Source organism: Mauremys mutica, chromosome 2, assembly GCF_020497125.1.
Source record: "Mauremys mutica isolate MM-2020 ecotype Southern chromosome 2, ASM2049712v1, whole genome shotgun sequence".
NCBI lineage: Eukaryota > Metazoa > Chordata > Testudines > Geoemydidae > Mauremys > Mauremys mutica.
In genome coordinates this window covers 240,946,608-240,972,223 of record NC_059073.1, presented here as the reverse complement: position 1 = coordinate 240,972,223, position 25,616 = coordinate 240,946,608, and the positions used below count along the sequence as shown (strand labels likewise).

Below are 25,616 nucleotides of genomic sequence, written 5' to 3'. Positions count from 1 at the left end.
AAAATTAATATAACATAGTGCAGAATTTTTTGTATATTGATGTAAGGATTTCTACAAAGAGCCTGTTGCTGTCCCTCTTATCTCTTACACTGGTTATTGCTGTCATTAAAAAAAAAAGTATTGAATTCAAGAGACCAAACTCCAAACCCTGGTAAAAGAAAATATGTTCCCATATTAATTGCATTGTACATTGTCAATCTAACTTTATTCTCATTCAGCTAATGAGAGTCGGTTTTCGAAAAAAGGCATTCATTAGAGTTGGTTGGACATTTCCAGTTGTTTTGCCATGAGAACATTGGAACTTTTTTAGTTTTCTGATTTTTTTTTGTTTTTGTTTTTGTTTTTGTTTTTGTTTTTGTTTTTTTCTACCATAAACTGCAAATTTAAAAAAAAAGCTTTTTTGAAAACCAAATAAATTGTAGTTTTAGTTTTTCTTCCTCTGGCTTTTTTGCCCCTTTAACTTCCCCTCTTTTCCTTTTTTTCCTACTTTTTTTCCCAACAGCAAATTGGATAAAGCAAAAAGGGAGAGAAGCAGGGAGGACAGGAGAAAAGTAAGAAATAAATAAATAAAACTAAAAAAACCCACCAGTTCTTGATAAATGTTCGTAGTTTGAAAAATGATACATTTCCATTTTTATCATTTTCCAGTTTGTTGAAAAATCACAAAAATTCAAATAAAATTATTTTTTTATATATGAAAAATGACTATTTTTTTTCTCCAAAATATTTAAAATGGAAAATTTTCACCCATTCTAGCTTACAGTTAAGGATCTCTCTTTTCCAGCAGAAAAAGAATAAAGAAAACCAACAAAGGTCAATTAGGCAGAGAAATTCTGCCTGTTTCACTGTTTTCAAAAGAGGCCATGATTGAATGTCATTTTGATAAATACAATGTTTCCCTCTCCAGGAATGGAGCTTCATTGCTGTAAAACAGGAGTAAACAAGGGGAGACTTAGGGTACGTCTACACTACCTGCCGGATCAGCAGGTAAGGATCGATCTATCGGGGATCGATTTATCGTGTCTAGCATAGATACGATAAAATTGATCCCCGATCGCTCTGCCGTTGACTCCAGAACTCCACCGTGGCGAGAGGCAGAAGCAGAGTCGACGGGGGAGCGGCAGCGGTCGTCTCGCCACCATCCTCATGGCCAGGTAACTCAACCTAAGATACGCCGACTTCAGCTACACTATTCGCGTAGCGGAAGCTGCATATTTTATGTCGACCCTCCCCTCCCCCCAGTGTAGACCTAGCCTTAGGCCCCACAACTGACAGCAGAGACATCTGTCATTTGAGGGGACTGAGTCTTCATCACTTTGCATCTTGTACAGCCATTTACACGTACGCAAAATGGGTTAAAAGTGCTATTGAATTGCAAGGTGAAGTGAAGAATCAGGGACTTTGGGCCAAATTCTGCTCTCAATTATACTGATGTAGTCCAGAGTCATAATTCACTAGAGTTAATATAGATTTTTTGTGGTGTAACAGTGTGTTCAGATGCAGCCTCCTACAATAGAGACATATTGTACTTTCTTATGGACATTTTATTTTTGTAATCTCTTGTTATGCTGTTCTATTTTAAATTATGTTCATATAGCTCCCACCGTACCCCCAAGTAGCAACAGGACCTGGTACAACCTTCTCCACCCATTCCCAAAGATTTCTGTTTAGTGATACACACTTTGCCAGTATTGCTCTTTTCAGCCTGCTGGCAAGAGCAATGGTTGCAAGGATTTTCATCTAGTTTGGATGGATTTACTGTATTGAAGCAGTTAGACCAAAATGCTTCTTGAAATGTTGGTTGTTGATATATCCTAGCAATCATTTTTTATCCTGTTTGCCTAGGCATCAGTGTCCTGTCTGTGTTGTCTGGACCTACACAGACAATTATATTTTACATAAAATGTTTTTTTTTGTTTTTTAATTCTTTTTTTCCATATTAAAAATATAAGCTGTCGATTTGCTGTGACTGTGTGATGTGGCTGGGGTCTCTAAATATAAAATTGTAAAATGTCAGTGGGATTGGAGTTTAATTCTGTGAGCTTAGCATTTCTTTATGCAATTTGATGCTGGGCCAGCAAGGATTAAAAAAATCAGCAAGCTGGGTGACTTGTAAGCAATTCTTAAGGACATATCAAAAGGGTATTACAGTGGTAAACAGAGCCATTTCTTGCAGATAGTTATCAAAGCCATGTTAAGTAGCCTAGAATCTTTAACCCATTTGCCAGTATTGGTAGAGAATCAAGGAGTAAGTGCTAAATGCATCTATGCTTACCTGCATCCTATTAGAAATCTAAGAATGTGATCTAATTAGTTTGTGGATGCTAAATCCTGTTCCCGTCTTATAATGCTTCATTGATTCTATAGACTCGGAGATCAAAAGGGGAAATTATCATTTAGATGGGACTTGTGGCATAATAATATTATTGTCCTCATCTCTCCTCAAAACTTGTACTTCCACATAGTAAACCACCTGTGAACTATCCTGGTAGCTTGAATGGCCCATTGAAAAGAGATCACAAACTGTCCGCTCACTTTCATCAAAGCCCATGTAGTAGAGGGGCCTGTCAGAGCCCAGTCTGCTTCAACTGTAAAAGAGAAGCCTCAGGCTTGAGCCTTTCATCTTAGGTCCGCTTAAATTTTAACAGGGAAGATCTCATAGGACCGAGGTCTTCAGGTAGTTACCCAGGCTATCCTGGAACTCTTATGGAAAAACTCTAACAGACTCTACACCGGAACTGCCTATTGTAATATAACCAATTGAACTGATTCCAGAGAGACTTTACAAGCCAGCAGATATAACATCATTGCTATAACCCTGATCTATGAACAATGAAAGTCATAGATAGATAGATAGATAGATAGATAGATAGATAGATAGATAGATAGATAGATAGATAGATAGATAGATAGATCTTTTAACCATTTATAACTCTCTTCTTTCTTTTTCCTTTTATTCATAAATCTTAGATTTAGTTATTAAGGACTGGCTGTAAGCGTGTATTTGGGTAAGATCTGAAATATTCATGACCTGGGGAGTAATGTGCTTGATACTTCGGGATTGGGAAAACTTGATTTACGGTGAACAGGGTTTTAATAACTTCTTACTATGTTAGACTTGGTTGCCTAGATGGGAGCCAATGGCTGGAATGCCTAAAGGAGACTGTGTTTGGCTTCTTGTTAACCACTGTAATATTACAGAATCTCTTTTGTTACTGGCTTGGTGAATCTAATTATAGAATAAACCACCAGTCTGGGGGATTGTCTGCACTATTTCTTGCAGTCTGCCCTGAGTGTGGCATTCTCAGTGTGGTTCATCCATGCACCAAGGTCACAATGGTAATTAGTTTAATGTGCACTTGTTTGTTAAACTAATTTCCTGATGTTTTAAAAGATTGCACAAAACAATACAATTCCAAAATATATACAGCAACTACAGCGTGATGTGGCCTGTTTATAAGAGGCCCAGTTAAATCATTTGGATCAATAAGGGTGAGAGAGGTACAACTTTAAACATCAAACTATAATAATGTCAATGTTTTCAGGCTCTAAATGACAGATACTATTAAATTATTCCAGTCTTAGTGACATTCTTTGCCTATATCTGGTTTCTGTTGGGCATACCAAACAGAACTAGGCACACTATTTGCAGGACTTTCTTGTCCCACGTCTTGAATTGTGGGGAAACAGGGACTTTCCCCCATGCTAAAGGAACTAACTTATTGAGACCAGACAAGAAGGAGAGCTCTCTTTACTAACTGTTCACCACGTGAGTTCCATATTTCCCATTAGTAGCTAAATTTTATTCTTATACAATCTTAATTACACAAAAATTATCAGATTGATCCTTGGAATTTATCATTCTCTTTACTAATACTAAAATGTGTGGCCTTTTCAGGTGACAGTGGGAAACTATCAAGTTAACAATGATATCTAAAATGTCCTTACAAATAACACTTTAGATTATTTTATGCAGTGTTGTTGTAACTATGTTGGTCCCAGGATATTAAAAAGACAAGGTGATTGAGGTAGTATCTTTTACTGGACCAACTTCAGCTGTTGAGAGAGAGAAGCTTTCAAGCTACACAGATATTACCTCAGCCACATTGTTACTTTAGACTATTTTTCACTGTTTATGTCGTACTTACTTTTTGCATATTTCTCAACTTACACAATAAAACAGCCTAGTCAATTTCACTTTTGTTTTTAGTCAGTTTCATTCAATATCACTTGAAGGCCATGAACCTGTGAAGGTTTTTGCACGTTTAACTTTACTCACTGTCAGCAGTACCATTAACTTCACTGAGATAAACCACAGTGCATAGAGTTAAGACTTGTCTACACTTGAAAGTTAGTTTGGATTAAGGAAGGGTGTGAATAAAAAGTGTGATAGCCATTCCTGACTAGCTCCATGTGTGGACAAGCCCTAAGGCACATGCATAAGCCTTTGCAAGTTCATGCCCTCAGATTCTTACCTATTAGCATGGAACTTCAGTTTTGGGATTGCAAACATGACTGGGAAATTTTTATTATTATTTCATAGGAAATAGTTTTTTTAAATTGAAACATTTGTGTTAGCCTAATGTTTTGTCAAAGCAATTTCTGTTTTTATTTATTTATTTAGCAAATGCATTTCTGGATCAATTTGATCTGACAGTATTCCTTTAAGAAACTGATTACTTAAAACAATCCTTCAGATATGAATTATTAGTTATATACATGTCTGTTCATGCAATCATTCTGCATATAAAATTTCCATTGACTTCAGTGGGAGTATCACAGACACAGTGGATAAAGAATGTATACATATGAAAAATAAAATTCACAAAGAAATTTTTAAGTGATCGCATTGACTGGGATCTAGGGATCAATAAATGAGTAATTTTTCTAATATCCGATGTTTTGTTACTGTTTTTCCATATGCTATTGCTGACTTTCAAGTCAGATGTTATGATTCTTTTATGTGTTGACCATTAGATCTGTGTCCCAAATAGGTTTCCTGAGATATCATAACCAATGTCTGCTTGCCTTAAACATACACCTCTCTCTCTCTCTCTCTCTCTCACACACACACACACACACAAACTTTCAGCAATTACATGATAACTACTGGGTTGTTTGGTGTAAGATTGTATTTCCTTTATCTAGCAGTGTGTATTTTACTCTATGATCTGGGGTGGGGGGGTTGTTGACCATATATTGTAATTTATTTTGAATTTAGAACTGTAAGAAAGTACACAGCTACCTCGATATAAGGCCACCCGATATAACAAGAATTTGGATATAACACGGTAAAGCAGTGCTCCAGGGGGGGCAGGCTGCGCACTCCGGTGGATCAAAGCAAGTTCAATATAACATGGTTTCACCTATAACGCGGTAAGATTTTTTGGCTCCCAAGGACAGCGTTATATCGAGGTAGAGGTGTATTTCTGAATCTGGCCCTAGTTTCTTTTCATTTCAGACTCAAATGAGAGTTTACCCATGCAAGAACTTCAGGATTTCGCCACAGCTGTGCACCTGAACTCAAACAAGTTATGTACTATTCAGAGCTAGGATAATCAGCATGGGACATGGGGCTCGAGTTACTCAGGAGGCATACACTTTAGCACATGCAGAACATGCCTACAGGCCCTGCTTTAGCACACCATCTCCTCTCTGCCCAAATAGAGCACATGCAGAAATTCTATGGAATAGTCTATTGCACATTTTAAGGGAGCCATAACTATTCCCTCTGGCTGTACTTCTTTTAGTGTATTCATAGGTTCAAACACCAGCTACAATTTGGCCCCTAGAGACTAGAAAAGCACTAGAAGACATACTGTAGAGAAAAATGCTACAGTGCCAGGCAGGTGGCCTAGATCAGTGGTTCTCAAAGCCGGTCCACCGCTTGTTCAGGGAAAGCCCCTGCCAGGCTGGGCCGGTTTGTTTACCTGCCACGTCCGCAGGTTCGGCCGATCGCAGCTCCCACTGGCTGCGGTTCGCCACTCCAGCCAATGGGGACTACAGGAAGCGGTGCGGGCTGAGGGATGTGCTGGTCGCCCTTCCTGCAGCCCCCATTGGCCTGGAGCAGCAAACCGCACCCAGTGGGAGCCGCGATTGGCCGAACCTGCGGACGCGGCAGATAAACAAACTGGCCCGGCCCGGCAGGGGCTTTCCCTGACCAAGCGGTGGACCGGCTTTGAGAACCACTGGCCTAGATGACCTGAAAAAAAAAAATCAGTTTTACAGCACAAATTTGCATACTGGAAAATATCAGCAAAATACAAAATATTTCAATTTGGAAATGCGCCATGATGCTTTATGGGAGCTATAATTTAGGTGCTTCATGCTCCAATTCTCCTCTACAAGCCCTGGCTGAACTGCATTTTCTGTAAAGCACCATGGTCTCCCCTCTTGGAAAGGAGAGGTCGTGCTTCATGGGAGTCCCTGGCAATGGTGCATTATAGGAGATATAGTCCAGTTGGGTGGTGTGGCCCTTCAGGGACAATGGGGACATGAGGTACCTCAACTACAACTCCCATGAGGCACTGCAGCAGCATTTCCAATCAAAACATTTTTTTGACCTAAATATTTCAGTTTGGGGCTGAAAGAGTTCAATTTTCAGGTATTCATTTTCAACAAAAGGGAAAATTTTGTGCAGAAAGCAAATACTTTTGCCAAAATAAAATTGTTTAATCAATTTAGTCAATTTTCCTTTGAAAAACCGTTTTGACAGAACATTTTCAACTGATAAATCCAGTTCTAATTTCTATCAGTCTATGATTACATTTTTAATCATCTCAGCTCCAAGGCAGGAAGTCATTAATCGATTCACAGATTCCATGGCCAGAAGGGACTACTGTGATCATCTTCTCTGGCCTCCTGTATAACACAAGCCATAGAACTTCCTCAAAAGAATTCCTACATCACATCATTTACAAAAACATCCAATCTTGATTTAAAAATTGTCAGTGATGGAGAATCCACCACTACCCTTGGTAAATTGTTCCAATGGTTAATTACTCTTACTGTTATTTGCATTCTGAATATGTCTAGCTTCAACTTCCAGCCATTGGATTGTGTTAGACCTTTCTTTGCTAGACTGATGAGCCCATTATTAAATATTTGTTCCCCATGTAGATACTTGCAGACTGTAATCAAGTTACCCCTTAACATTCTCTCTGTTAATTTACAACTGGCAAATACCAGTAACAGATTGCATCCCTTCCATGGCAACTTGCACAGGGCAGAGTCTAGACCCTTGCCATGCATGGGCCTCTCCCCACCCACCTGAAGCTAGTAGCAATGGCCCTATAAGTTTTCATTTCCCCCTCATGCAGACCAATGATGCAAGAAGACAGCACAGAGGACTAAGAGACGCCTTAGGTAATTTTACTTCCATGCTAGGCTGTGTGGAGCAACTCACAATCTTTCCCCAAATTAGCAAATTAAGCAGAAACTAATGCATGTCAAAGATCAAACAGGCAAAGAATAATGTGTCACCACAATTACTATTAACAGGGATTAGTTCAGTTGCTGCTTTCCAAATACCATTTGACATCCATGGAGTTACAGCTAAACCCACAGAAACTAGCTTCTGCATTCCAGTCAGGTTATAAACAGGACTAATTTATTGGCTCAATTAAAGGCATAATGGAAGGATATAGTTTAATGTGAACCTTCTGAATCACCTGTGAAAATAAACTGAAATAAAGTATTTATGTCTCTTAGTAGCTGGACAAACATTTTATGGCTATTGAAAAGTTATATTTTAATGCTTTTGGACCAAGGTAATTTCATTTTACTCTCTTCATTTCAGGAGAGAATGGTTTAATTGGATAGGCATCTCTACCAATTCATTAAGGAATTAATCTTAATCCTACTGAATGAGTTTCTCCATTGACTTAAAAGGAGCTAGATTGGGCCCTCTTTTTTCTTGACTCATTTTACCTATTCTTGTGCAACATTACAAAAATGTATTTTCATTCTTTCAGCATTTGTCTTTAACATCTGTTAATGAATACTGGTTTAAACACACTATTATGAGATTTATTGAGAATCCTAGGAATGTGAGTGCCATCTATCTATTTACAAAGGCCTTCTTTAGGGACATTCTGATAGCATTTCAGACAAGCATGCATATGTGATTTAACCTTGCAATAGAGATAACCCTCTGAAAAGAGATTCTTGTAATGGAATTACACAATTGAATACAAATATATAGTTCACAACTGTCACAGAACAACAGCTGAATAAAATTACCTCCATTTCTGCCACTGTAACACCCGCACCCTTTCTTTATAAACAGCAAGAATCCTTTATTCCTTGTAACAGCCTATTATGATTTTGGTACGAGGGGTTTTTTTTATTGTAACTAGCTGAACAGTTTAGTATAGTCTTCAGATTTATAATGCTTAAAAAACTGTAGGTATTTTACATAAAAGGCCAAATGTAAGTGCCTACCTACTAGGTTGGAGGAATATGGACAGGAAATCGGAGGGCTGAGCTAGTCCAATTGGGATGCAAAGAGTGGACACTTTTAACCCTCGGGACTTTATATGTTGTTTTCACAGAAATACATGATCTGCGTGATTTAAAATAAAATAGATCCTGTTTGCTCTTCTGGTGGGAAAGCTGGACAGAAACTAGTACTACAGATAAGGAGAAAGTTGAAAGTTATGATGTTGACAGAAACCTCATTTATCAGGTGATGTAATAATGGAAACACTAAGTTCAAGTTTGGGGAAGCGTTGGAGTTTATACTTCAGCTATAAACATTTGCTCCAGACTGAAACGTGGCATACAAAGTCTCAGTGCAGAAGGATCTCTTCTCTATTATTTTTTTAAATAACTGAATTTGAAAATAGACATTTAATTCTTTGAAAGTTATTAAAAAAACTTCCCATCAGAAGTCAGTTTCCTTCCTCTCTCCTATTACTCAAAAATCATTTCAGTTTTGTTTGTTTGACTAAAGATGAAATTGTTTGTCTTTAGTGCACAACCTGTACTAAAATTTAGTGCATAACCTAAACTAATCTTTCAATGTTGTGGAACAAAACAGTATCAACTGATTGGACATATTTTGTTTTTCTTAAGGAGAAACAGCTAATATGCATGAACAAGAATTTTAAAATTAAGATTTCATAGTATTTTTGTCCATGTCACACTTAGGACCTAATCCTGCCTTTGCAGACATTTATGCATAATGTCTCTAAAAGCAAACTTTGGACTTGATAGTAGGGTGACCAGTTGTCCCGATTTTATAGGGACAGTCACGATTTTTGTTTTTTTTCTATTATCCCCCACCGATTTTTCACATTTGCTGTCTGGTCACCCTACTTGATAGGGAAGTGCTCTACACTGGAGAATTGAACTGACTGAACTGTTACAATTTGCACTGGTGGAACAGGATTGGTGTATTAAGAGTACTTTCATGTGTACAGGTGACTACACACCGGACTCCTTCCAACCACTGCAGAAGAATTGCATGGGGATTACTTACCCCACAGTTTCCAGTACAGCTACTTGCAGCAGGTGCTTTATAGAACCATAGCTGACAACAATATTAGGCCCCGACTTTGTAATGAGAGGCCTGTATTATCATCAGGCTCTGCATTCAGATGCAAAACCATTCAGATGCAAAACCATGAGATGGGGCTCTGCAAGGACACACCTGTCTGTTCATAGAGTTCTTATTGCAGTATCGGGACCTAAATTCATACTATATAATAAATCTTCTCATATAATTATATTCTATGTAAGATAATTACAATGGGTAAAAAACAACAATTTAAAATTTAAAAATATAAAAATAAATCAGCTCTAATAGTTACTATTTATCACTAGTTAAGTCTATTATAACAGTTGTCACATAATTCAATATAGCAGGTAAAATACAAATAGTTTAAAAAATTATTGGCTACAATTTCCTTCCAGTTGTATCTGCTCTGGTTGAAGATATGTGCATGTAGCCCCAAGTACTCTGCCTTTGTAAGCCACTGGTGGGTGGGTGTTTCAGATCCCCCCACTCCATGTCTGATCCTCAGAGGATATAAATCTGCTCTCATCTGGAGAGCCATGGACTTTTAGTTCAAGCCATAGAAGCTCATGTTTTCAGCTCTGGAGATCCCTGGTTCAACCCACAGTTTGTCAGACACAAAGGTGGCTGTCACACCTTCATATTGTCTCTGCAGAGGCTTCCTAGATCAGTCCTCTTCCTCCAATCAAATGTTGTCCTGCCACCCAGGAGCATATTACACATGTGGGTGTCAGTGCTTGAGAAAGAGAGCAAATTGTTCTCTATTTTAGGGGATGGTTTGTTAAATGTTTTTCCTGTGAAGTTTCTTGTTTTTCAAAATACAAAAAATACTTTTCTATTTCTGTTTCTTCACGAGGATCCAGAGACAGGCACGGCATTATAATATAGCAACGGGAGAACCAACTGAAATGTTTCAGCTGCAACCCTTGTCCTTGTTCTCTAAACTAGCACTGCAATGGTGCAGACTGACACAGCAGTGGCTGACATCGTGTTTAGCTTTGCTCAGTGCAGTACCAACAATGGCTGAACCTCTGCACATTTGGTAATAATTCTGTGGGTGTAACTGGCATCATAAGTGTTTTGCAAGACCAAAGTTCTCTAGCACAGACAAGCGTAGACATATAGAGCTCCCTCAGCTCTGGCCAATGTCAGGGAGAATTCAGAGCACTCCAAGCCTCACAGAAATAGCACCTTGCAGGACCATGCCCATAGTGTGTGTTCACAGCAATTACAGCAACATCTTAACAATATCCAGGGGCGGCTCCAGGCCCCAGCACGCCAAGCGCGTGCTTGGGGCAGCAAGCCGCAGGGGGGCGCTCTGCCGGTCACCAGGAGGGTGGCAGGCAGGCTGCCTTCGGTGGCTAGCCTGCGGAGGGTCCGCTGGTCCCGCAGCTTCAATGGAGCCGCGGGACCAGCGGACCCTCCGCAGGCACGCCTGCAGGAGGTCCACCGAAGCCATGGGACCGGCGACCGGCAGAGCGCCCCCCGCGGCATGCCGCCGTGCTTGGGGCGGCAAAATATCTAGAGCCGCCCCTGACAATATCGTCATAGTTATAAATGAAGGAGACAATAGTCCATTGGTTACTGCATTTTTCCCCTCCCTTTTTCTGTCTTGTCTGTTAAGGTCTTCAGGCCAGGGACTGTGTTTGTCTATTGCCTAGCATAACAGGGCTGTGAACAAAGCTGAAACTAAATGTAATACAAGTTATTAATTATTATTAATTATTGTTGTTATTAATAGTATCAATAATATATACATTAAACAGATCCAAGTATTTAAACAAAGAACTGTGACTATTCCAAAGGACTAACTAATTGTCTAGTGTCTCAATAATCTACTAATAAGGGGTCTAATTATTAATTAAGAGTGAAATTCACTCCTGTGCGGAGCGCCAACACAAAGCCAATGTACCATATAAATCCCTCTTAAATCTTATTAAGGGTTTAAGGGCTTAGTGGGATTTAAGTGATGCACAGACCTCTCAATTTCATTTTAAGTGCTTAAGAAACAAAATGCACCACAAGTACTGAGCCATGTGACTAATACCGGTCTATGGAATGCTGGCACTTCACAGAATGCTTCTGCCACACAGAAATGATGGCAGACATCAGCAGGGAAATAGTATATCATATTTTTTCACTGACAATGTAACAGCAACAAGTTACCAGTGACCCATCTCATGCACTTCAAGTAAACATAGTCTAATGTTAATCCTACACATGATCGTGAAACATTGCCAAAGCTGAGTGACAACGGCACAACAAAAGCCAGCATAACCAAAGAAGTGAAGTTAGTGATGGCAGAGACAATCAACAGCTCAACAGGGCAGCGTGCTACACATATGTGACACAGGATAGTCATAGACATCTAGGGTGTAGTGTGATGGAGAAGGCTTAAAGCCAAGACCTTTTCAACTACCTGAGATGTGTGCGAATCTACTTACTAATTACAGTGGATTATTCCTTTTCTAAGTATGTTAAAACATAGCTATAGTTCACATGAACATGTGCATGTGTTTATACAGGCAAGTACACTGACACAAATATGGTGATCAGACAATCGCAGAATGTGTTTTTATTTGAGAATTTAGATGCGATCTGAGAAAGGCAGTATCTGACTTCAAGTCAAAACTAAATATTTAAGCAGTATTGTTTTTCTAACTGTTTTTACTGAAATATGTATCTTAGAAATGAAATCAGTTTCAATATCAGCCAGATATATTTAATAAGCTGTGAGATAGGAAAATATAGTATTAAAATAGTAAAAAGTTTTGATTCTTTACAGTTAATTTTTTTTTAATCTAATTGGGACCAACTGGCCTCATTGCTTCTTATAAACTTTGCAATATATATTCTGAAAAAGAAATAAAAATGAACAGATGTTTCTCCTTAAAGAAGTCAGACAAAGATTTTTCTTACACAATAAATCAGCTGCTAGTGGATTTCCAGGACACTGCTCCAGGCAAACTGTTTAGGTATGGCTTAAAAACCTGATTTACCTCTGTATGTATCCAAAACTGGTAAAGGAGATTAAACTGGAGATGAACAGCATATACTGATGGAGGAATAAAAAGAGCCATAGGCAAGTAGAAAACCTGAAATATGAGAGAGAAAATATACATATGTTTATGATTCAAAATTTTTCATATATTATGAATACTTTCAATTATATATCATCTGAGATCTCAAAGGACTTTACAAACATTAATTGAACCTTACAACACCTCTGTGTGATATACATAATAGAAAAATAATAGATAGTAATTATTATTATTATATTACTATTAACAGTAGTAAAGTGAGACACAAAAACTTTACATAAATGACTTGTCAAAGGTCATACAACGAGCAAGTGGCAGTAAGAGAATCCAGGAATTCTGATTTCTAAATTTTTATTCTGATCACTAGACAGTACTCCTATAAGCACTTATTTGACATTAAGTACTATATATTCCTGACTCTAACGATGATAAAGATGTGCTATAACTAAAACAGCTGTCATGCTTTTAGTATTTGCTGATTTTAAATATCCCACTCTCTTTGTCATACTGCCATGAACTTAACTTTCCTACCTAGGAAATATACTACTATCATACATGGAGAATAATCTCATGTTAGTTTTCACAATTAGGTGTTCAAATGGCTCTTTAAATAATGTCATCAAATGACAACTCTGGGACCCTCACACCCAAAAAATGTTCATAGTCTTCCTTCCTTGCAAATAGGGTTTACCTCGCTGTTTTTTTCACTTGACATAGGATGAAACAGCCACATGGAGTAATCAATCCTCCCTAGGGAGAGAAGTTTTTCTAGACAAAATAAAATCCAGGAGATGTATCTCAGAAAAAATGGGGGAATGGATAAGTGCATAGGTGAGAGACTTTTGGTGGCAAGACAGAAAGGCTCCCTAAGCATAGATTCCAAAGTCAAAAGGGACCATTGTGATCATCTAGTTTAACATCCTGAATAAGACCACAGAACTTCCCTGAAATAATTCCTAGAGCATATCTGTGACGTAAGAACCTCTTAATGCTAACTGGCAGGGGGGGGCAGAGGAGTTACTCCTGAGTTTGATACGTACATTCTAATTCATCAAAGAGTGTCACGTGAGATCTCATATGAAAGCCAGTGTCACACTCGTCATAAAAATCATTGTGAAATGCATGTACGCATGTTGTGTAAGGAATTATGCGTATATTCTGAAAATATGTTCTTAAAGTCTCTGTCAAGGTACTAGTCACCAGGAAAGGTGAAAAACAGGTTTTCTGTCAGAAAAGAGATGTTTAGCCATTTAACTGCTTACATGTTAATTGAGTACTGTCTCATTCACAGTGGGTCTCCTATCACTAGTCTGAAATTAATGCAAATAAAGGGTTTGAAGACTTCAGAAAGAAACTAACAGAAAGAGAAAAGTAGAAGGAGGGAGTAGTGGAGAACCCTATGATGTACATCACAGGCTTGTTAGAGTATATTTTGGGGGACAGAGGAGTCAACCTAGCACCTTCCACTGAGGAAGTAAAAGGACAGTGAATTTGCTTCATGAAAAAGGGTCTCAACCAGGCTTGGTTGAAAATGCTAGAGAACTCTCTTTCACTGATTTCTCTGAACTGTTTACTTCATGCACTTTTAAGAACCCATTTCCTTAAAAATAAATAAAAGGGGGCTAGAGGTGGCATTTTTACAGAGGAGTTGGATTCTTTGGGACATGTTCTGTAATATTTCACACTCCATGCAAGAGGTTACACATGGTATAATTCAGTACAGAATTATGGCCTTTTATATATGCAACTTCTCGAAAGACACCTTATGCAAAGGTCACGAGAGGAGCAGCATCCAGGCAAGGTTTAGGTGAGCCCAGTGCCATGACACTGGTGCAATCAACTGTATCATTCTAATGATGTTTCATTATCTCCTTTTGCCTGAAGATAGCCTGGGTAATTTAGTGTATTTATAGATGATGTGGAGAGAAATTAAGGATCATCTTCATATTTATGAGTCTACTCTGAACTCCCTCTATGATGAGTATATGGATTTGTGTTGCAAGTAGTGAGCTAGGAAAAATCTTTATATAAATCTATGGGTATATTTAAGATTGACAACACAGCACGTTTCTTATGCTTCTTTGACATTTCAGCTGTATCCAGTAAAAAATGTTTTTGTAAGGGTCACCTGCAGAAACGACTGATGTGGGGATGGGTGAAAACTCCTCCCATACAGAAGAAACAGAGGATTTTGTTCCTAAAATCTGTCCTTCTTCCATGTCTTCTTCTCGGGGCAAGCCTCAAGACCATCCTCTCAGCCTAAGAAGAGATCTGCTTCTTTACTTCGAACCCACTGGACTAACACAAATGTTTTCTACACACATTACAAAGTTATAGGCATTTGATTCAAAGTTCAAGAATATGTTTCACACCACTGCTTGCACTTAAAGTATGTCTTTCTCCTCTCTTTCCCTTCATATCTTTTCAATCAGCCTGCACACAACCCACACAACACTCTCAACTCAGATTAATTTACAGATTTATCTTATAATGTTTAACTTAAAACACATACAGAGCTGGCAGCAGAACAGTCCCACAATCTCACATTAACCACCACAACATTCTCACACGCCTCTTCATATGCCTCAACAAAATGAGATGTCAAACTGCCTTCAACTGCATATGCTCAGAGACATCAGATATCACTCAGAGATTGACAATAACTCTTCACTAGATTATGTTAAAAGGCAAACGCACACACGATTCTTTGTCATGCAGGCAGTTGAGAAAATGGTAGTTCTTTAAGAATTAGCATGGGGTTCCTGGAGCATGGGTATTTACAAAACTTGTGCTCAAGTGATGGCTATGCTTCAGAAAGAGATCATTTTCACCCTTGCTTTTACACAGTCTAGACAATTTCACCTACAAGACAAACATTAAATTTCTATTTGCCTTTCTCAGATGTGAAAGAGCAATGCACACCATGATGTTAACTAGTTCTATTCTAGTCTTTATAGCTTTTTATATCACGTGTATCACCATCGTATCTGACTACCTGCCAGTAGTGCATTAAGCAACTTGACAATGCATTTGTCACTTATTATTTGTTCTCCCATCCTCTCCCCAGAGGGAGAAGCCTGCACAGTAGCGGAGTGTCTTGTTTTTGTAGGTGTAGGGGTTTGTTTTGTTTTTTAATATAAATATACCTGTTGCTATGTGTTTATGTAAAAGAAGGCAAGCTAGTATCATTATTTCTTAGCTTGGTTTCCCATGGCTCCAGGCTAATATACCTTGTAATTTGGTTTGAAAGCTGGTACTAGCATCAACCTTGGGACTGTCTACAGCAGTAGTGGGCAACCTACAGCCCACAGGCCACACAGGGCAAGCCGCTGGCGGGTTGCCAAACCGTTTGTTTACAGGCCTGTGCAGCTTCCCACAGCTCCCATTGGCCAGGAATGGTGAACCGTGGCCACTGAGAGCTGCAGACGGCCGTGCAAATGTAAACAAACGGTCTGGCGGCCCGGCAGTGGCTTGCCCTGATGTGCCACTGGTTGCCCGCCACTAGTCTACAGAGTGCTTGCAAGCATTATTGTCCTCTTACAAACCCCCTAGCCTCCCTGAGTTATCATCATTATGGCTTTCCACAGTAACTGTTTGGATATAACATGCTTATTCAGCCAGAACAAAGTGTTCACATCTGTCCTTTTCTTCTCTCCCCTATCCAAGTGTTCTTTTTAGAAAACAGCATACCCACGGGTGAACAAGCATATAGAAACTTAAATCTTTAACATGGCAGTATTTGCATGGAAGAGGGACTCCTCACAAAAAAAGTCACCTGGTACTAATGTCCATCTAAATCTTGTGCCCCCTTACAAGGCTGTGAGGGGTACTTTATGAATCAACACCATGACAATTAAAGAACGAGAATGGGTGCCTATAATAAACAAAACTATGAAGTGGTGCCAATACAAGAGTGTCCAGAAGACCTGATCAAGTTGTGGAAATGCATTCCATTGATTTATCTGAATTTAATATGTTTGGAAGATTTATTATTAACAAAAGGCCAGATTTGGTCTCAATTACATCAGTGTAAATCCAGACTAACTTCATTGAAGTTAATGGCCAGAAGTACTTAACTCACAGGTCAGTTGCTGACTCAACAAAGAGCTATGGATTTGTTCTACATCTAACTGTAGTAGAATATTTTACATTGCTTTTCCTCTGTATATTATGGGAATCTGTATTTATGTTTATTAATGTATTCAGTATACTTGACATTTTTGTTTGTTTTAATACTCTGTGTGTGTGTATATACATGTTTTACCAACCTGTGAAATCTGGTTCGCAATGCAGTGGTTTTCTTTATGTGTATATAAAAATGCTGCAATACAATATAATTTTTCCAAATTTCCACTCTATAAAAATTTAGACTTTTCATTCCAGTTCAGAAGGAAAAGACATTTCAAAATGTCAGAATTTCCTAGACAGAATTCTGACTGGCTCTAGAAATAAAAAACATTCACCGATATATAGATATTGAATCTAAATGTCATGTGATTTTTCCTTAATAAACATGTAGTTTAAGAAACAAACTTTTCTTAAACTACATGTTTTTTAAGACACTGAGTACATTATTTTTTTAAAATAATTATAAAAATTAAACATTTAAATAAGCAATTTCTTATGGCGTTCTTATCTTTTATGTTTAAAATTTATAACTTTTAGAAAAACTGATGATGTATTTCAAATAAAAAATATTGGGTAACAGAAGAACCTTGGAGGATAACTGTGAGAGGCAATAATTACTTTGGGCCGAGCTCTGGGACACAACAAAATATATTAAAATTGTGACTTGTAGAAATAAGAATCATGCAAAAAGTGGAAACTAGGTCAAATTATAAAGGATGAATATAAAAAACACACAAGAATGTAGGAACAAAATTATAAAGGACAAGGCACAAAATGAGATTAAACTAGCTAGGGATATAAAGGGTAACAAAAAAGCATTTTACAAATACACAAGAAGCAAGAGGAAGACCATGGACAGGGTAGGCCCATTACTCGATGAGGATGAAAAGACTATAACAGAAAAATGCAGTAATAGCCAAAGTGTTAAATGCCTTTTTTGCTTCAGTTTTCTCCAAAAAAGTTAGCAGTGATTGGATGACTAACAAAGTGAACATCACTTTAAATGGTAGATCCTAGAATACTTAAGCAGCTGGCTGAAGAGATCTCTGAGCCATTAGCAATTATCTTTGAGAACTTGTGGAGGATGGAAAAAATACCAGAGGACTAGAAAAAGGGCAAACATAGTACCTCTCTATAAAAAGCGGAATAAGGACAACCAGGGAATTATAGACCAGTCAGCTTAACGTCAGTACCTATAAAGATAATGGAGCTAATCAATCAATCAATTTGTAAGCACCTAGCTGATAATAAGATGGTAAGTAACAGGCAACATGGATTTCTTAAGAACAAACTATGTCAAACCAACCTAATATCCTTCTTGACAGGATAACAAGGCTTGTGGACAGAGAGAAAGTAGTAGATGTGATATATCTTGACTTTAGTAAGGCTTTTGATTCAGTCTCACATGACTTTCTCATAAACAGCCAGGGAAATATAGCCTAGAGGAATCTACTATAAGGTGGCTGGAAAACCATACCCAGAGAGTAGTCATCGATAGTTCACAATGGAATTGTAAGGAAATGTGGTGTCCTGCTGGAATCTATTCTGGGTTCGGTTCTATTCAATATCTTCATAAATGATTTATATAATGTCATAAAGATTTCACTTATAAAGCTGTGAGAGCAAGCACTATGGAGGACAGGATTAGAATTCAAAATGATCTGGACAAACTAGAGAAAGAGTCTGAAATATATAGGATGAAATTCAATAAGGACAAATGCAAAGTGCTACATTTAGGAAGCAATAATCAGTTGTACAAATACAGAATGGGAAATGACTGCCTAGGAAGCAGTACTACAGAAAAGCATCTGGGGTTATAGTGGATCACAAACTAAGTATGATAAAAAATGTAACACTGTTGCAAAAAAAAGCAGTCATTGTCTGGGACATATTAGCAGGGGTATTGTAAGCAAGACATGAGAAGTAATTCTTCCACTCTACTCAGCACAGATAAGACCTCAACTGGAGTAATATATCCAGTTCTGGGTACCACACTTCAGGAAAGATATGGACGAACTGGAGAAAGTTCAAAGGAGAGCAACAAAAAAGATTAAAGGTCTAGAACACATGACCTACAAGGAAAGACTGAGGAAAAAAAGGGTTTGTTTAGTCTGGAGATGAGAAGACTGAGGGGGTACATGATAACAGTCTTCATGTACATAAATGGTTGTTACAAAGAGGAGGGTAATAAATTACTGATCTTTAACCACTGAGGACAGGGCAAGAAGTAATGGGCTTAAATTGCAGCCAGGAAGATTTAGGTTAGACATTAGGAAAAACTTCCTAACTATAAGGGTAGTTAAACACTGGAACAAATTACCTAGGGAGGTAATTGCCTCACTGCAGGGGACTGGACCAGTTGACCTATCAAGGTCCCTCCAAGTCCTAGATTTCTTTGATTCTATGAAATTCATTCACAAAATCCATAGGTGAGCCCTCTTAGCAATTGATATTTGACAGGCACAGTGATCCTTCAAAAATTGCAATTTCCTTTAACCACTTTACGGAGTACTGCAGACACTAAGGTAACGCTTACCAACAGCATTTGGTTAAGAGCAGCCACTGGAGAGAAACAAATACACACATGGGCATCCCATCCAGTACTTTCACAGGTAATTCTCCTCCTGGTTCCAGTTAAGAACATAACAACAGCCATACTGAGTCAGACCAAAGGTCCATCTAGCCCAGTATCATGTCTTCCTACAGTGGTCAATGTCAGGTGCCCCAGAGGGAACAAACAGAACAGGTAATCATCAAGGGATCACAGGTTGACTGTGTGTTGTGTGAAGAAATACTTCCTTTTGTTTGTTTTAAACCTGCTGCCTATTAATTTCATTTGGTGACGCCTAGTTCTTATGTTATGAGAAGCTGTAAATAACACTTCCTTATTTACTCTCTCCACACCCGTCATGATTTTATAGACCTCTAGCATATCCCCCCTTAGTTGTCTCTTTTCCAAATTAAAAAGTCCAAGTTTTATTAATCTCTCCTGGTACAGCAGCTGTTCCAATGCTACAGTGTTAGGCTGCTTTGGTGTTTTCCCCGCCACAGCAATGTTAAATTTAATATTATGGTCACTATTACCAAGCGGTCCAGCTATATTCACCTCTTGGTCATGATCCTGTGCTCCACTTAGAACTAAATCAAGAATTGCCTTTCCTCTTGTGGATTACAGGACTAGCTGCCCCAAGAAGCAGTTAAGAAACTTTGTATCGACATCTCATCCTGAGGTGATATGTACCCAGTCAACATGGGGATAGTTGAAATCCCCCATTATTATTGAGTTTTTATTTTAATAGCCTCTCTAATCTCCCTGTGAAATCTAATAGCATTTCACAGTCACTATCACCATCCTGGTCAGGTGGTCGGTAATATATCCCTACTACTATATTCTTCTTATTCGAGCATGGAATTACTATCCACAGAGATTCTATGGTACAGTTTGGTTCATTTAAGATTTTTACTTCATTTGATTCTATGTTTTCTTTCACATATAGTGCCACTCCCCACCAGCACGACCTGTTCTGTGCTTCCATTATATTTTGTACCCTAGTATTATTGAGTACCATTGATTATCCTCATCCCACCAAGTTTCTGTGATGCCGATAATATCAATATCCTCATACGAGGCACTCTAGTTCACCCATCTTATTATTTAGACTTCTAGCATTGGTATATAAGCACTTTAAAAACGTGTCACTTTTTAGTGGTCTCCCATTACATGATGTAATTGAATGAGACTTTTTTTCATTTGACTGTTTCTCATCAGATCCTACCTGTATTTTATCTCCATACGCTCCTCCTTACTAGGACATAGAGAATCTCCATTAGCAGATCCTCCTCTAAGGGATGTCTCTGTCCGAACCATGTGCTTCTCCATACCTGTCGGCTTTCCCCATGCCTTCATTTACCCTAGCATAGATCCAGAGTAACTCCATTATCTGTTAGTCTGTGTCTATGCTGGCATTATGAAGAAGAATATGTTGCATTAGGTTTAGAAAGTTATGATTGTGTGAAAGCCTGGGACTATAACTGGCCTTCTCAACGTTGACTTTATTTCTCCTTTTCACACATCCCAATGAGAGTGTAAGCGTACCTATTTTCAATTCTCAGGATGCCTCAAATTACCTTTCTGCACTGTGCTTTTCTGTGTCTAACATTTTCTTGACTTACATTTTGTTTTCCCTCAGACAAAATTAAATAGCTGTCATTTTATATAGCAGTGATTTTTAATAAAGTTAAATTATATTATTGCATTTTGCACAACTTACCCAAGAAGTATATCTCTGCAGTACAGATTGTCTCAGTGCTGTGGATAAGTTATAAGCTTCAGAACTATGATGTACTTGGTGTGCTGCCCACAATATATTAACCTCTGCAAAACACATAATTTCTAATGAGGCATGAAAGAAAGAAAGAAAGAAAGAACAAAGCCACATTCGTCTCCCATGACTTTTTTTTAACCTAAAAGCAAATGATTCCAAAATTTACATTTTGCTATTTTATCATAATATGGCAGGTAATAAAAACTAACCTTCAGATCTGAATTTAGAGATGATGAAGAGAATGGCATAGGTTAAACATTGGTAAGTGGACACAAGTGGGTGTAATTTACTTGCTGAGGGAGAGAAGAATGGGGTTACAAAAGAAAGTAGAAGGCTTTAAGAAAATGTGAGATGAAGGGTCAGGGGAAGGCAGCCTTGGTTAAATTATATTTTCATCAGGCATTTTGTCATTGACTTCAAGGGGACCAGAATTTGGTGTGGATTCCAGTATCATACTTCAGGTTTCCTTCAGACTTGGATACTGAAAATGTTTTAGTGCTTGATGAGTAAAGAAAAAATTTAAATAGTAGCTTTCTGGGACACCACAAGGACATGACCATTGTCTGCCAATTAACAAGAAATGGAAAAACAAAGCATTCAGGTATTACTGTCTGGGAACTTTGGATTCAGTCAAAATATAGTGACTGGGGCACCGTTTTATGGGTGAGGTTTGAGCGAGGCTGGTGTAGGTCACACGCCCCAAAGGCATGACACTTTTGATTTGCTGAATGTTTCAGAGCAAAACAGAGAAACATTAACTGTTTACCAAGGCATGTTTTTCTTTAAGTACCACTCTGGGTGGCCTTGTTGCTATGAAACTTTGAAAATCTAAAGATGTTTGGACAGTCTTAAGTGGGAGGTTATCAAGCAGAAAGAAAAGCCAAAAATCTTTCATGGCCATCAGATGTATTGCAAGAGGCTGTGAGGAAGGTCTTAATTACACTATAATGAGAAGGTGGGTGGTTTATGTAGCCCCATAAGGTGCCTTTTCAGCTTGCAACTAAATTAAAGGTCACATATGTTTAAAGGGATGAAATTTACATAAAGTCTCAGCTGATACAGAACTTGAAAACTGATTGGCTGACAGCCAGTTAAACCCTCCCCACTAATGGCAATGTTTCACCGGAACAATTAGGAAACTGCCTTTGGCAGATATTCGGATCCCATCCACAAGAGTGATCTTACAAATGTGTATTCAAATGCCTTGAAATTATCTAGTGCCAAAACTATGTTAAATGGTTCAGGACTGACGATTACACATAGTTGTAAAGTAAACGGATGCCAAATCAAACACCTTAATGAATCTCAAGGTGTCTTCATCATTTCAAGGGACTAGAGAAATAACAGAGTGCCTGTATGCTAGAAATTAGAATTTCTGTATCTAATGAACTGTGACAAGTTAGTAATTTATGAGGCAACTTCATCATTTCTGACTGTCCTCTAAGCCTTTGAAAATCCTTATGATAGTTGTCTTGAAACTACAATTTAAACTACCTATCACAAAAAATATTTAACACTCAATCTGAGAAACCTTTATTCCTTAAATGTCTCTTCTCCTGAAGTAACAAGTGTGCACTCTATCTTTGTCATCGGGGGGCAGGGGGTGGACATCTTAATGCATGCTGCCTTAATGAGCTCACTAGGAGATGAATTATTCAGGTGAGCTTCAATACTGTGTAAAAATTTGTATTTGAAATGCTTTCCAAGACCTCGACAGAAGCTAAATGAGTGAACAAAGAATCTAAAAAGGTGGAGGTTAAAAACCTGTCATCTTAGTTGTTTTAAAAGCATTTACTTCCTATCACAAACTGTGTGTAACACAAGCCTTCACTCAATGAAGTACAGCTGTACAAACAAGGTACAGTAACTGGATCTTCCTTATTTCCCTCAGTCATTTTTCAGCATTGTGAAAAGTTCAAGGAAGGGAATCTGTGATGATTTTTACAGTCTACATTCATTCTGGTTACGGTCAAATGGTTTTCAAAACTAATTAATAAAATGACATTTTATTAACAGAGTTTAAAATTAAAAAGCTTCTTAATCAAATGAGCAGGCTAACTGCATGTTAAAAATCTTCTCAAATGTGAGAATCAATTTGGAAGATCAGTAAGTTGAAAATATAGTAGAGCAGTATTAGAAAAAAACAAACAATACTGCCATGAGTAACTCAGTCTAAGAATATTTTCTGATCCTTATGTTGTACTCCATTAAAGCTTTAATCCTGCTCTCACTGAAGTTAATGGAAAAACTCACCTGGAATTCACTGGGAGCAAGAGCTACCATGACTAGATGTCCTGACAATATCGGGATCACCCCAATATTAGGGGCTTTGTTTTATGTACGCAAGTATTCCCACCCATCTTACCCCTGAAAAAAAAGTGTCATTATTTTTAACACTTACTATCTAGTCACCATAGCAAAGGGCAGAGTCAGTAATTTGAAATTAATTTGATCCTGTTTTAGCTGAATAAACTGACCACCATTAATATTCATGCTATTTTTTAATCTGAAGCAGTTTAACATTACTGTCCCTGTGTGTACTGCAACAGATCTGGGTTTATAAAATCATCCAAAAGATCAAACTTGAAATTATCAGCATTTTAACAGTATTTTTTCTTATTTTTCAAATGTCACCTTTAACAGCATTTATTAGCTTTTACCTACATAAGAGTCAAAATCTGTCATTTATACTTTCCCAAACTATTACAGTGAAATTGGAGGAGATGCGATTTCATGGAAATTATTAGTTCTGTCATATTTTTGCAACATTTATTATGGTTTTGCAATCTGTTTTCATTTTGGGAAATAGTGCCAAACAACTTATATTGCTTGAGTATAGGCCTGATAAAAGGGAGTTTTGCCTAAGGACTTCAGGATTTGGCCTCAAAATTGAAGAAGAAAAAAAGGAACAAAATTATCAATATTTTCTGTCTCGTCTGAACTGATAAATGGTAGCCAAGGCCGTGAAACTCCCCTTGAATTCAACTGAAGTTTTTATCCTGCTCTGGACTGCAGAATTGCATCTTCTGTAATACAGCAGGAAAGACCAGTAAGAAAAGAATAAATAGCAGCACTTACACTAACAATAGTTTATAACTGTGACTAAGAAGCCTGAATCTAGGCATCAATCTATTGTACAATATCCAGCTACAAATAATATGCTGTAAAATACAAAATATGTCTCAAAGGTAAAAAAGCAGACTGACCAAGGAAAATAACATATTGTTCACTAATCAGCAGCATCAGAAATTGAAGTGTCTCAAGAAAGCTTAGGTGCCAATATTTTTAAATTTCCATGAATCAAAGAGAAGACAAATTACTGATGAAAATATAATTGTAAAACATTGTCTTTCCCCCTTCCTTAGAAAGTAGAAGTGCACCCAATGCCTATTTTTAAAAAACAGATAATATAATTAAAAAGATTCCCAAAATCTGTACCCTTTTCCTCTCCATCCCCATTCCCCAAAAGAACCAAGGAAAGTAGGCACTTATGGAATTTGAGGTGCTAGTTATATAAAGCTTCAAAAAAACCCACAGTGTCATTTTTTCTTAGTCATGCATGATTAACAAGTGAACTGAAAAATTTAATTGAGCAGAACACAACAAAATTAGGAATAGGTATCAGAACAACGGTTATGATTTGAATTATTATATGCAACAGATGATGGATAATGTCTCAAAAAAACCCTAATTTTCCTCCTAAAATCTACTTATGAAAGGCCAAATCCAGAGGTCTGCTCAGGAAAACTCCCACTGAATTCAGTGGCTCTAACTCCCATGTAACTTCATGATGAATTATTGTGGGAACTAAGTGAAAACTAAATAAAAATTGAGGGTCAGATCACAACATTCCTCTCCCTCCCCAGTCCACAGAAGGGTTCTTCACAGTACAGATTTCACCTCTCTTCCTTGGGGATGGGAGGTGGTCAGCCATCTACATAACACCATAACCCCTTCTTGGGACCCCATGGAGGGCTGTGTCTGGGGTTAGGATCTACATGGGGCTGATGGTATAGAAGATGCACACATTGTCTCCCCATTGGCCCTACTGAAATTACTTCAGTAAGGTAATACCCTGGAGCTGTCCTACTCTTCAACATCAGGAAACAACTCCACAAAGTCCCACCTTATTAAATGACCCTGGGGTAATCCAAACCCACAGAAGGCCCTGGTAGTTGGCAGGAATTTAGTTTATGGATTTCTCCCCAGGGCCACGTGGATATTAGGTTTGCAGCTACAGCCTGTTCTCTGCAGATAAATGACACTCGCCCAACAGTACAATCCAAAGGAACACTAAGACAATCTCTCAGAACTTCCCTACATCTTTATCTTCTTCCCTGGGTTTTACTATGGGAGGGGGAAAATCTTGCCCCAAATAAGGGTATGCACCCCAAATAAACCACTGTCATTAATACTGATATATAAACACACACTTTCTACAGTGCTGGCATTATAGCTGATTCTTCTCCACTTTGAATTTCTCCTTGCACAAGTTTTACTTTTTGGCATCAATCAGCAAGTAGGCTGTTTTAGAGGTGGTAGTTGATGCTGGAACCCCATTGTAATAGCCCAAAATCAGATTCAACACTTTTGCTACCTGTTTCA

At 38.0% G+C, this 25,616-nt stretch overlaps 1 protein-coding gene across 3 annotated transcripts in view; it reads right to left on the bottom strand.

Annotated features, from left to right (window-relative positions):
• AGMO (alkylglycerol monooxygenase) overlaps nt 1-25,616 on the bottom strand; it is a 280,195-nt gene that overhangs the window by 154,783 nt on the left and 99,796 nt on the right. For all 3 annotated transcript variants that reach the window (XM_045007247.1, XM_045007249.1, XM_045007248.1), the window contains exons 4-5: nt 20,958-21,061; nt 12,517-12,612 (exon numbers count right to left, since the gene is read on the bottom strand). In XM_045007247.1, the coding sequence (XP_044863182.1) occupies nt 12,517-12,612; nt 20,958-21,061 (200 nt within the window). The remainder of the gene's footprint in view (nt 1-12,516; nt 12,613-20,957; nt 21,062-25,616) is intronic.